General features: G+C 39.9%; 1 protein-coding gene across 3 annotated transcripts; it reads right to left on the reverse strand.

The window, feature by feature from the left end:
* Positions 1–12928, reverse strand: LOC124285547 (dorsal-ventral patterning tolloid-like protein 1). 3 transcript variants are annotated; one of them, XM_046721792.1, is made up of 8 exons: positions 12763–12928; positions 10313–10415; positions 9348–9466; positions 9038–9190; positions 7252–7330; positions 6572–6696; positions 2624–2794; positions 1–1807 (listed from the first exon to the last, which is right to left on the reverse strand). In XM_046721792.1, exons 1-8 carry the CDS (start codon positions 12818–12820, stop codon positions 1350–1352), a joined length of 1266 nt encoding a protein of 421 aa, XP_046577748.1. In that variant the 5' UTR covers positions 12821–12928; the 3' UTR covers positions 1–1349. The 3 variants fall into 3 exon arrangements, with proteins under 3 accessions (XP_046577748.1, XP_046577749.1, XP_046577747.1); XM_046721793.1 differs by lacking the exon at positions 10313–10415; XM_046721791.1 differs by lacking the exon at positions 12763–12928 and having other exon boundaries at positions 10313–10548.
* Positions 12929–14468: the final 1540 nt, after the last annotated feature.

Consider the following 14468-nt stretch of genomic DNA (forward strand, 5'->3'; position numbering starts at 1 on the left):
TTTTGTGATAGTGACCAATTCGTCGGCCTGAAATGAAATCAGACTGACTGTACCGTGAGATGTATTGTGAAATAAGAAACAAGTGATGTAGCTAAGACACCTGAAGATTCCCTGGTTCTGAATATGTTCGAATGAAAAGGCCCGTAGGGTTTGCTGAACATTGTAGTAGCTTCCAGAATTCTGTTTGAATATAGCACACGCATATGTATAAATATAGCACACCTGTCATTTCTCCCCCTCCCTCACTGTACATTGTCATACACTTGAAACATTATTACACAATATATAACACAGCACGTGACACTATCTATCTTACAAATTTCCGCTTGTTCTGACCTACTAATACCTGTTAAGACAGTGTTTATTAAAGCGATCTGCCATTTGCAAAACCTGCCACCTGTCCTTTGTTTGTATACAGTTAAACTATCAACATCGTGCAGGACCCAAACAGTTCGGGCCCTAGATGTCACAATATAAGTATATATACTATATATCACATTTTTGGTTGATTCAGAAGATTTGATGACGTTGATATCATTTGCGATCGCAGGCGTTCATTTTTTATAAAATTAAAAATGCACAAAACTCGATTTTAGTTACTTTGATGTGGCTGAAAGTTTTTGGTACTTTTTTAAAAAGAATGCAACAATGTATTCAGAAACTGATGAGAGTAACCTTTGCTTACATCACGCCACGAAAACATATTGTCAGGCGTTTAGTACATTTAATAAATGGTAGCCATTTGATCACCCCATTAATAAGTCAATATGAAGAAGAGGCAAGTCACATTTTCCAAACTTGCATTAATTACGCTGAATGTTTTTGATTGATGAATATCAAATAATAGATTTTTCAAAAATTAGGTAGGTTATTTTCCCTCAAAGTTAATATGGACGAAAAGAATGTGTGCATGAGTATGTAGAGAATCTCACCTGCGTTTCCTTATGATATCAAATATATCACCACAAGTTGACAAAAGTGAAAAAAACAACACTTTTATCAACGAGTGGTGATATGTTTGATATCTGAAGACACGAGGGTGAGATTCTATTCATCATAAAAAATCACTCTTTATTAGTTTTCAATGAAAAACGTACTGAACACGATACTGCCATTAGACTTACAGTGCTGCGATGTCATAGTATTGTGACGTTACCAACTGTATGACGTCATAGCATTGTGATGTCATCAGGTTCTGACGTTTTGGCATTGTACAAAATCTCCTAGGAATATCGTTTGATCTCACACAAGCAATATCTCCAGTGTAGCACAGTTTTGGATGATAGACACGTATGCGTCCCGTGTTCTGTTTACTCCAGTGATGCAAACATGTACGGTATGTGAAACTGTCACTCAAATGGGTCCTGATGGGTATCCATCTCTTGATATTCAAATGCACTGATATGGGATGACGTCACAACAGGCTGTATGTCTGATAGATGAACTGTCTGACAGTACGGTGGGGGATCATCCTCCAGGATATCATTGTAAGAAGGAGGTGGTTGAAACTTGATCTCCAGATCAGAAGGAGGAGTAAGAACAGTAGGAGCTGAAGCAGCAGTAGGAGAAGGGGCAGTAGGAGCAGAAGGAGAAGGGGCAGTAGGAGCAGAAGGCGTAGTTTGCGCGTAGCTGGGGATGTTGATGAAGGAGACGTTGTCTTCCCGTGATCTGTTCCTCTGCTGCTCCTCGTTGGACATGGCTTTCTTCCTGGAGCATATTCTATAGCAGCAACACGATGCAATACCCAGAGCCGCAATGCCGCCAAATACACCCCCAAGAACGGCTCCTAAGTTATTGGGCGCACCAGCTGAACAAATAAAAGTCAAGTTCAAGGACTTCTTAAATTTTAATCCTTTAAATATGCGTGCTACATGATCTTACAAGCCATTTGTATTTTGTATTGTTGAGTACTGTTTTGAGATAGAAGCATAAGATTCTGTGAAGTTATTTTATTGCATCAGCATTGTGGTATTGTGACACTGTTGCAGCAATCCAGGAATCTCTAACCATGTCAAGTTGCTGCCCAACTTCCAGATTATGTAGACTCACATAGGTCAAGGGACAATTACGATGCAACGACAATTACACCCGCTAAACCTGGTGGCATAACGCTCTGGCACGATGGGACAGTGTGAGTCTGTGTATTTTAAGGCTACTTTGCGTGAGTGTGGTTTCTAAGCCACTTTTAGCAATATTCAAGCAATGTCAAGATGGTGAATATCAGATGTCGATTTCACACACTAGGGGACGTCAAGGTCGCCGGTGTGACGAACGAAACCTTACCTAACTGTTCTGAAGCTGTATCAGTCATGTCAAAGCCTATCAGCTTATCGCACTAACGAACATAAGTCCAGGAAACAAGACCTGGTCGAATCTAGGCCGTTCTGACCAAGCGTTCCCTTCTGGCCCAATTTTACATATTGCTTGTTTTACCCATTTGTTCATTTAAGTATTCGTCGTTAGTAGTATGTTATAACGGTGCAAAGGACTCTCCAGGTGTTAAATAAAACGTATAAAATGAAATGTGAAATGGCTGAAACATGCATTTGGGATGACAATTTATGGATCTCAATGAAAGGTTCAGTGCATTCTGAAATGAACGAAAAAATACTGAAATACGTACTGTCAGAGCTCGAGGTTGTTGGCTCGCCAGCAACGAAGGCCAAGATAAATCCGCTGCGTGTAATCAAATCATCCGAGTGGAATCGAACTTTCATTCGCTGCCCTGTGCTCTCTGTATCTGGTCCATCTGACCTACACCATCGACCGAGGGAGGTTTCATTTGTTCCCGTGACTATGGACAGAATATATAACCTGTGAGCCCATGTCATAATTAGAACAAATAACATCAGCGAACTTTACAAACATTTTTGAGAGATATATTGCGTTAAAAAAGTCTTTGCTTTGGTCTTATTTCGGGATGAAACTATGCTATTCTAAATGACTTTTTACCTTCTGGTGTAGACACAACATTAACAGCATCGTTTATAATTATGGTAATGTAACGCAGCAGTGATGTTCATTGTGTTACTGTATAAGTTGTATGCTTCTCTCGAGGGTAATACGGTCTGATGTACGCCTCTTTGTAGCAGTGTCACCCGAGCCGGTAGGCCGGTAGGCTATCGACTATATGACACGTAAACAAAATGGCGTCTGCCTCTCGACTGAATGTTTTAAATCATTGAAGCATATTCTGACAAGCTTAATACTGCTATAAAATGGTTAATCATGTTTAAGCTGAGTGTGCAAACGGCTTAATGTATAAAATAGCTTAAATAAAGCAGTGAAAGTCGGTAAAATAGATCTGTACATAGTGAACTCAAAAAGAGCTGATCGAACGGTTTTCGAACTCCGGACACTGCATGCGTCATATTATGACGTCATACGATTGTTTAGCGATACACCTTCTCGGCGGAGAGCTTGGCGGTTACCGTGGCAGCGGGTAATATTTTTTCCAGCTGTCACCCTGAGAGGGTGACACGGGAACTTGTTAAACCGTCATTGACCAATGAAATTAAAGTATTTTACATGAAGGTAAGATAATGTTCCAAGTGCAATACATTGTGCACGTGGTATTCAATGGGGGCAGTGGTGTGTTGTATTTAGACAGGTGTTATATTTGATACTGAAATGTACTACACTCCTGTTGCCTCTCATCTCACCTGATCGTCACGATATGGCTGAAATATTGCCGACGTGACGTTAAATATCAACTCACTCACTCACTCATCTCACCTGACATCTCAAGTTGCCCGAAGACTAGGATCGTATATCGTCATTACTATACCCTCGATGACTCTGCCTGGGTGCAAGATGATTTACTGATCACTAGATGTCAGTCTCCACGGCACATCGTACTATCAATCGCAACTCCCTGGGGATCATACAACGACTAGGATTGTATATCGTGATCATTATACCCTCAATAACTCTGCCTGGGTGCAAGATGGATTTCTGCTGCCGAGAGGAGAACATTACCATCACTGTTTGATTGCCACAACCACTGCTCTTGTTATATTACTGTTGAATGCCACAGTGATAACTTTGTGCTGTCATACAAGTTTTAATTACATCACATTTTTGCTGCTGATTTGTTTCACACATACTTTACGGAAAACCTTTTAGCTTCAACTTGGGAATCAATACGTAATGCAAACAATAATAGTACGAATATTCCGTGATTCGAATTTTTTGAGTAAAGACAGATCAACATGATTTATAAAATATAAAAACCCTGGGTGTCAATTGCTATCTACGTCAACGTGGACATCATATCCTTTACTTTACATCGTATCTGCTTAAAGTGGGAAGAAAACCCGATATCACACTTCTTTGCTTAGTGTCTGTACCCTCAAAGGGGGGTTTAAATATTATAAAGTTATTGTTCTCCTGAGAGGGTAGGTAAGTCCCGAAACATTTAAAGTAAATTTAAACTTACCGGATTCTATAAACGTATTTTTTTTGTGATTAATTTATGGCTTAATTCTACTACAATCGCCAGCGCCTGAAGGGATGATATAAATCCAGCTAAGGTCCATGCAGGTAGCAAATGTACTGTAAGTCCCCATGGTCCCTAGTTTGGTGATCTACCTTCAGTTGTTGGCGATCTATAGCCTGTTTTCATATTGTATCGTCCTCTATAGTTAAAGTATTTTAGATTTCATTACTAGTTTTAAATATATGTCTGTGATTGTCAAGTTGGTTTTACTGTCCGGTGGGGTAGCCTAATGGTTAAAGCGTTCGCTCGTCACGCCGAAGACCCGGATTCGATTCCCCACATGGGTACAATATGTGAAGCCCATTTCTGGTGTCCCCCGCAGTGATATTGCTGAAATATTGCTAAAAGCGGCATAAAACAGTACTCACTCACTACTAATCGACAGATTTTTTTAAAGTGATTACCTTGTTTTCATCGCTATTTGGCTGTAATATTGCCGATGCGATGTACAATTTTAACTCACTCACTCACTCATTTCTTGCTTCAAACCTAGCTCTTTTACGGACTACTTCCCGGCTAACGTTTTAGTTTCAACTTGGGAAATGGTATCAACACGTAACAGCATCAATCATAAAACGAAACCTTGATAAACCAGTGTGCTTGAACAGGTCTCCAGAATTTATAACTAAAAAAATCTGTTAATCAAATCTTGTGTCAACCCGAATTTACACTGGATACTGATGTTTTCTACTTTGACTGACGGACTGAGTTTGGTTTTAGATGCTTTTAGCAATATTCCAGCAACATCACGGCGGGGAACACCAGAAATGGGCTTCACACATTGTACCCTTGTGGGGATTCGAACCCGGGTCTTCGGCGTGACGAGCCAACGCTTTAACCACTAGGCTACCCCACCGCCCTTTCTACTTTGAACGCAGTTATACAATGTTAACGAGATTCTAACGACATTTGACATACAACATCCTCGATAATCTCCAGGGTATAAGTTCCGAAAAATCTCCACAGGTACCCCGGATGCATCTACGGCTCGGATAGATAAGCATTTTATTATTGATAGTTTAGATTAGTAACTGGGATTGTTAGTGGCTGTACCCTCAAAGGGGGTTGAAGTATTGTAAAATTATTGTCCTCCTGAGAGGGTGCGTAAGTCCCAAAGCATTCAATGTAAATTTAAACCTACTATTATTTTTAATCGTAGTATATATATAGATTCTTTTAATTTGTGGCTAGATTGCTAATGGCTGACGGGATGGTGTAAATCCAGCTAGTGTCCATGCAGGAAGCAAATGTACTGTAAGTCCCCATGGTCCCTACTATGGTGATCTACCTTCAGATGTTGGCAATGTATAGCCTGTTATTATATAAATTATAATTGTATTGTCATCTATAGTTAGCTGTTTTAGATACAATTACTAGTTTTAAATTCATATCTGTGATAATCTAGCTATTCTACTGTCCTTCGTTGACAGGTTTTTGTAATTTACTTTAATTACTATGTATAACTACTAATTGTTCTCGTCACAATATTGCTGAAATATTGCCGATGTGATGATAAATTGTAACTCACTCACTCACTCACTATGGCTCGGCCCGATAATGTTATTACCTCCCTTTGCTGGCTCCGCATTCTCGCAGTAGCCAATCAGCTAAGCCGCCGCTACAACCGAACTTGCCAGTGTCAACAAAGATAGCGGTCGCAGCCGTGAAGATTGGTTCGCAGTGCCACACTGATTGGGGAAATCATAAATACAAATTGAAAGGTCTGAAAAATATATGTAAGAACTCCTTCTACCTCTTTCAGAGTACCTCTGCATCAATTGTATTGCCAAATTTATACGGTTAAATAATTTAAGGAGCGAAAGTGAGTTGTGATTGGTACGCTCAACTTCCCAGCGTAGACACCTGATTGGATAAAAAGCCAACCAAAGGAGGTGATAAAATCATCAGACCGAGCCGTAGATGCATCCAGGGTATAGTGGAGAGTTATCGTAACGAATACCCTGGAGATTATCGAGGATGGACTTACAAGAAATACAGTTAAAATCATCGACATAGGGTTCCTGGTACAGTCATTCAGAAAGGCCAACTGTCACAGTGCCTCGTCGTCATTACCATCATAGAGTTCCACATAGTCACGGGTACATCTGGAGCCGTACTCAATGTCGAACATCGGTGCTGTAACATGGATTACGTATCCCTCAATGGAAGTGCTGATTGTCCACTCACAGTCCACATTTCTAAAATTGAAACAAGGCATTAGTCTAAGCCTTGCCTTACGAGTGTACATATGAAATAATGTCACTAAAATAGCTTCGCCATAGAACGCAAAGAACAATGAAGAACATGATGTGTTGATCGATAAACGTTATTTTGTACGTTCGGGACGGGGTGATGTCTCGACCTTAAATCGGAAGACACTATATCTACCATGTGTTCTAGGAGACGTTTTAAGAGAATTTAAGTCGATTTTAATACAATATATATCTTAGATCAACTTTCACGGAAACTACGGGTATTATATTGTGGATGTTTCTCCAAGTGGCTCTAGGTGTATATAAGACAACATTTTGCTGATCCCTTTACCCGCTGTAACACAAGCTCCGTACAACGAAACTGCACAGCAGCATGTACATCAGAATAGAATTAAATGCATGTGATGCATAAACATCAACATGAAAGCAAAACATCACCTAGGGCTCAATTAACAGTATGAAGACAAACGAAAGATTCGTGTATTGTTTTTAGAGTGATATTGTTACCGTGTTATCCTGTAACGTGTGCCGTATACTTACTTTGGATAAGAAAAAGGACGATTTGGTGATGAAATATATTTCGTCTCATTGCTTAGCACGACGTTATGTCCGCCACACCCTGAAACATGGAAGCATTTCTGTGATATTAAACAGTTCTGCAACACTGGTTTCATGAGGAGTTTCTAAGAAGAAGCGGGGCGGTGGGGTAGCCTAGTGGTTAAAGTGTTCCTCGTCACGCCGGAGACCCGGATTCGATTCGCCACATGGGTACAATGTGTGAAGCCTATTTCTGGTGTCCCCGCCTTGATATTATTAAAAGCGGCTCACTCACTCACTCTTTGATGAAGCGGATGCAATTGGAGACACGAGGCAGTATACCATTTGAAGCATTACGAAAAGGGGTGGGTTACTAATCTTTCAAAATACACAAATATCTCAGGTGTCACATCCTCCATCTTTAACCAAAATAATAAATGTTTTGCTTCTGAATCATTGACATTGTAGAGAATTACATGTTTAGGAATTTTTTTCGTTAAAAAATAAATAACTTTCACAACACTTCAGCAGGGCAACGAGACCGCCTCCATTTGTTGGCACATATAAACAAGTTTGCCTTTTTAACGTTTTACATACAACTGTGTCAAACATGTAAAATTAATTCACATAAATACATAAAAGAGAAGCCAACTCCTTTGTGACGTACATTGAAATGATATAATAGGGATGTATGGATAAATGGAGCTCTTGTCATTGTTATTTCGACGGATGGATAAAAAGGCAGGTTTTATTACGTGCCTATTTCAGTTTACGTCAGCAATATAGCCCTGCAAAAGTGATATCGAGCTTAAGCGATTTCAATATTGATTTCCAACTTCCGTATTGCACGGCTATCAGATGTGGTCGCCTGCAGGGTGTGAATGACGATAATGAATCTAAATAGTATCCCAAATGAAATCGTTTAACTATTTCTTTGAATAGTTATTAAATGGAAGTTGTGTTGAGTCAATTATTCTGTTTTGTTTCTTTCATAATCAGAACCTGGCACTTGATTGATGACGTCAGGCGGAGGAATGCGATCTCACGTACACATGTGTGATATATCGCTTGCGCGTAGTGATACTTAGGTCAAGGTAACCTCAATGCGGAAGTTTCAATTGGGAGTTAGACTGCAACTCAGATGCACTCGGTCTGGTATGACGTTATATACAAGTAGTTTACATCGTCATCCCGAATCAAAAGTTGTGGTATGCACAAAACTGATGTTTGCACATTTTAAACAATCTTCCCAAACCAGATTAGAGTAACTGCCATGTATAAAGCAACACATGATGAGTCCCCTGTGTTATTCTGGCTTCAAAGAGTTCGCATAACCTTGGCAATTTGACCCCATCTTGCTGGTTAGAGACCATTGCTACAAGGGAATATAACAAATGTGTCACAAAAGGAATTGTTTTGAAACACAGATTGTTTCACTATGGAAAGACTGACTGACTGACTGAGATTGGTTTTCCGACGCTTTTAGCAATATTCCAGCAACATCACGGCGGGGGCCACCAGAAATAGGCTTCACACATTGTACCCATGTGGGGATTAGAACCCGGGTTTTCGGCGTGACGAGCGAACGCTTTAACCATTAGGCTACCCCACCGCCCCTCTATGTTGTAACTATGGAAGGAAATCGATTTCCCTTTTACATGTATTTTTGCTTAAGGCCATACAGCATCATTTTTATATGCATTAACCAAAACCAACTTATTTCAAAGTCACCAAATTAAACATAAAACGTTGGTTTATCAAAAGCAATTTACAAAACTATAGAAAGTACCTCGTATCCATGCAATGTATTTCAGAGAAAATCCTCTGTCTGTCACAGAGCTGTCAGTGTGGAAGGTGATTGTCATGGCGCTGCCCGAGCTGACGATGTACCCCGTGATGTCATCACAGTATATACCCAACCGTGGGTCGAAAGGCGTGGGACCTTCGATAAATACATTGAATTATTCCAGTGAAGATATGCCCATGGCACATGCATTTAAGACAGCTTGAGGCGATTGATAGTAATTAATGATCATTGATAATTGCAAACCAATGCGCTATATCTTAGTACTTGTGTACAAATGGAACATTGTACTTACCGTCACTGATGTTAAGGTAGTCTTTTGCGCAGGATTTGTCATCCAAAGAAATATTCTCAAAGTCGACTTTTACTATATGTCCACCGGGTGCAGTGATTGTCCATCTGCAGTCCATGTTGCTACAAAGAAATCATACTCTTAAACGTTGGCGCAGATTGGGTAAAAAAATACGACATTCTATGCTGGCGCGGCAGAAAGCTTATCAGACAGCACGCAAAAGCCTGCTGAATCATCTGGTACAGGAGTCTCATGTCCACAACACTCTCCATCAATATCATTAGTGTTGTTCCTTATAATTACCTATAATCCCAAGATGATATATAACATCCATTTTCCATCTTATGACTACTGTCCATTGGGATGCGGTTCCCAGTTACTCAACAGCTGCAGCATTGTCTTCGAGCGAGAACGAGAAAGCCCTCAGAATGTTTCCAAATCAGGATCACTTGAAGTCATCAAGGATGATTTGATTATTAGGTAGAGTTTGTAAAGATGCAGGACCAAACACTGTCCAGTAACTAATGGTATTTCTCAACAATAATTCATGATAATTCTGGTATGTGTGTCACTGACATCGACATGAATGAATGCAGTCATGTTACTGTTGTATTATGAAGTACCATACACGTATCATATCCATTATCCATTGTAGCCGATGATGGGATACAAATTCATATCTGGAATCAAGAATAAATCGATCGTTATTTCCTACAGCTGCCTAATCACAATACATTATTTTAGTGTCCTTATGTGAGATGTTTATGAACAGTATATAGCCCTAGCGATCTGTGTAAACGGCAAGACAGCTATGATGTTTGATTGTTATCATGATGCGCTTTTGTTTGGCATTCCAGCCCTTGACAACTGTGCAGTGTACATTGAAGCACCAAAACGACTGGGAAGAATTCACTGTATGCATGTGCCAACAAGCAATAGGGTTTTCAACAACGATTAAGTATACTTACTTGCTGTAGTTGTAGTTTGGGTACCCAGGGGATGACAAAACTCCCCAGGTGGATATGTTGGCGCTGAGAAATGAACTACCACAATCAAACACGTGCCCTGTCTCTGTAGAAACGAAAAATATATTACCCATCAAAAGTTTAGACTCACTAGTGTAAATGTAGCCACTTACTTCAGTCAACTGTTCTAAACGAGATTTAGCAAAATAGTCCATACTTTTTAAAAGTACTGTTTACACATGAACTGATCCATTCTAGACGACAATGTGTGATACTCGATTCTGATTGGCTGAGAGCTCATCAAAACCGTACTTAAATGACAGTTTAAGGACCGCTAATTAAAGTGACCGAATTACCGCGTATGAATACAACGAACTCGTTGACCCTATTGTTTGTAAACAAACATGTCGGACATCGGCAATTTCTATCTCGGCAGCATCTTTGGTGTTTTGTAAGTGAAAAGCGAATGGTTTGAAGAAGAATTTCTTGACCCTAATCCCAGTGAAGAAACTACGAAACTCCGTCAGCAGCGCAAAAGCGGAAGTATATTCAAAGCGGGTCCAGATCTTCGTGTGTTGACGTCGACAACACACGTCGGCCCACACGTCCTAACCTGACCGCTTCCGTCTCGGCCGTAATGCCCAGTCCTTCCACTTCCACTGTCAGTGTATCCCACATAAAACGTGGCATGTAAGGTCTTTTCCAAATTGGGAATAGTAAGGTGGTCATCAACAATTATTTCCGTGAATAAAGTTTGCGGCGACTAAACTTAGTTCACGGCTTGCATTTGGGCGAGTCGATTGTCATACAGTAGGGGAGATCAATAATTCGCTTGAAGAAAATCAAATAATTGTACTTGCTCACAGTATAAACTGTATTTTTGAAAACAGAGTAGCTTTATCTTCTAATTGTAAAACAAATTCGTAACGTTGAAAAGATTATTGTCATGAGTTCAATATATGGTGAAACTCAGTAAAAATTGGCGAATTCTTAACAAAACTCAACACCAAAACGCAGCTATTCACGATATTTGTACATGCTTTTCAGCAATTTTGATGCATGATCCCCTTGCAACCCATCCGCTTAAGGTTTGCAGTTGGTTCCCTCAAGTTGTAGAGAAATTCATCTTCGATGTAACCATATACGAGGGGCGATCAAAAAGTATGTAGAATCACCAAGAAAACGATACAAATGCAGTACAAATTTTATGTTTTATTTTTCTACATATTATCTGTCAAGCTCAAGCAATTTGGTTTTGCTATGTTCCAGTCTCACGATCCCCAGTTTGTTTGACCTTTTATCTTGGTACCCTCACTAAAACGCAAAATCTACAATAAATGCATCAAAAACTTCAGGAAACAAAATATGCAAGAAATATATTGTGTGTTTGAGATTGATAGAAGTCACCTAGAATCACACTTAGACATTAAAGTTCATAAAAAGCAATTTGAAATTACAATCGCTTGTTAAAGTGACTCCCCCCTTCATGTTGACTGAAAGAGCTCGTTTTGCAGACACTATCCATCCCCCGTTTCAGATGACGTAATCATAAGGGCATGGCTTATTCTAATGTTTTCCCTTCTGCATACATGATGCCATGGGTTCAAACTAAATACTGAATGGTCACACAAGTGTCAGCTCACAATATATTGTAAACAGTGCCAGCTTGAATATCTGGACACAATGTTTTTGAAAGATTAATATGGGGGTGTCCTTAGAAATAGCCCCCGACTAAACATAAATCAGGCAATCCAAATCTTTGACTGTTGATCATGACGGGAAGTCATCCAATACTATACTGAACATATTTTATATGACATTATGTGAGGGCATACCATTATCCAAGAGGTACCAATAGACAAATCGTTTTTATTTTCTGCAATTTTGTTACAAATATTATACCCCAATGTGTTGTGATGACAAATATCTGGTTAACCACATTACCCACACATGTGAAATTTTGGATATGGCTTTGCTAACATTCCTACAAAATAGAATGCGTAGACTCACTGAAAGAGCCAGCAAAATGAATCATCCCACCCCGTCTAACCCTACTTAACCATACCACGAAAGAATACTTTATTCAAGAATCATCTTAAGAGAAAGGGAGTCGTGTCGTCTTATTCAGAACGTACTGGTGCGAGAGAGCTCTCACCTCTAACCAGCTGCTCGTCATTCAGACAAATGACTGATGCGCGCTACAGCGTGCTCCATTCGTCCAATCAGAGCGCTCCTAGTAAACAGCTCTGGACCGTACAAACAAAACATGGCAACTGACCCAGACAGACATAGGGTAAATCCTAAGTACTCACTAACAGTATCGAGATCTACATGAACTTCAGCTCATACGAGTACACGAAATGAAGCAGGACCATATATCAGCCTCAAATCACGGCCTTCCACACAAGTTATCGATTATAATATATGTCATAACGAATATATATGACACTCACCTGAGACCAGCGGCCCAAACAATAAAACACATATTCCAACGGCATAAGGTATGGTCATGATGGCGTCCTGTCACTCATCTAAGACTGCCATTAGTAGATCACCTCACAATGTAACTGTAACGCCTAATTGTAACTGCGAGGCCTCGTCTGCGGTAGCCCCAACCGACATCCGAACAAATCAAACACGCTTATCAGATCACCTTTTTTTTCATAACCAGTTGCTAGCCCCGCACATGCGTGCCTATATCAACACGATTGTCCGTCTTGCTCTGATCCAACATATGTAATGTTAACAACATCAGAATGTCAGAGGCTGTGCTCAACTGTATTTCAAACTAAGTAGTGTGAGTGGTCACAAGATTGATCACAAAACGGGAAGGACAAGGCAAAGGAAAATCACAGACGGTGTGACATAATATGACAATTGTAATTGTTAATGACTATCACCTAATCAATGTGATATTTTTAATTACAAAACACACACCCTATTAACAATTGTTAAACACAGCTTCTTCATAACCTCTGTAAAACACGCCATCTGTTATTTTTTGTACAATAGTAGGGTGAATTCTTCCGTTAGTTTTAATCCTTGCAAGACGTGCACAACAGTGTAAACGGTAAAGTCTTCAGATGCGTAAAATGATTACTCCGCGAGTTTCTACCAAGTTTTGACATTATTCTAACAGTATAACAGCATCGCACACCAGGACCCATATTCATATATTACACCTATGTGGACTAACAAACCTGGCTCCAGTTAGAGTCAAGAATTTCTACTACTTGGTACCCTTTGGATTATATAATACCACCGCACAACAGACGGAAACAAGAAAGACAAATATTGCCACGTGGGACTGTTATTTCTTGTGTAACCCTGTTTCAAGTGAATATCATTGTACAGTGTGGGACGGAGAGGAATGACAGGTGTGCCATATATATACCTATGCGTGTGCTGTAGTTTAACAGAGCTTAAATGTATCTCGTATCTCTTTTCTGATGCATCGTTTCCCCATAAAGGTGAGATACTACTTACCCCTCTGTCAAAACTGTCAACTATGTTTTGATCTGTTCTATTTTTTCTTGTGGTGCCAGTTGGGATACATATTAAAACTACTCTTCAGCAAGCTTGTCATAAGAGGCATCTAACAGATTAAAAGTTCGATACAGTGTTTAATGGATGTCATTTTATACCAGCTGGAAAGATCGATGCTCATGATGTCAATCACTGGATTGTCTGGATCAGCCTGGAACATTGCGAAACCACTGACATACAGCTTGAATAATGCAGTGCGTTTCTAAAAAAACAAACAAACACACAGATTACTTGTGATGAAGTATGTGTGTTCTTTGCCAATCCCTGACATATGACACGAACGCGCGGTATTATGCAATACCTCAAATGTGAGACATGTAAGGTGAATTGAAACCTCTTTACTCACAGCATAAAAATGCACTGCTAGATATAACGCCTCCAAATGGACAAGCATGTACGTCAGGTGCACGTTGCAATTTTGTTTGACTGTAGACGGATGATTTGGGTTGAACTGTGTGTTGGCTGTGAGGTCAACATGTGTGACGATTCTGTAACGTACTATGGTTTGGAGTGAAATACTTTGTATGCTCTGATCAGTGGTATAGTGAACAGAGAGAGTTATCAACGAAACTGAAGCTGACAAGCAGGAGAGTCATTTTAGAGACATATCGCA

Source organism: Haliotis rubra, unplaced genomic scaffold (genome assembly GCF_003918875.1).
Source record: "Haliotis rubra isolate DU_JTF1 unplaced genomic scaffold, ASM391887v1 Scf362, whole genome shotgun sequence".
NCBI classification, from domain to species: Eukaryota; Metazoa; Mollusca; class Gastropoda; order Lepetellida; family Haliotidae; genus Haliotis; species Haliotis rubra.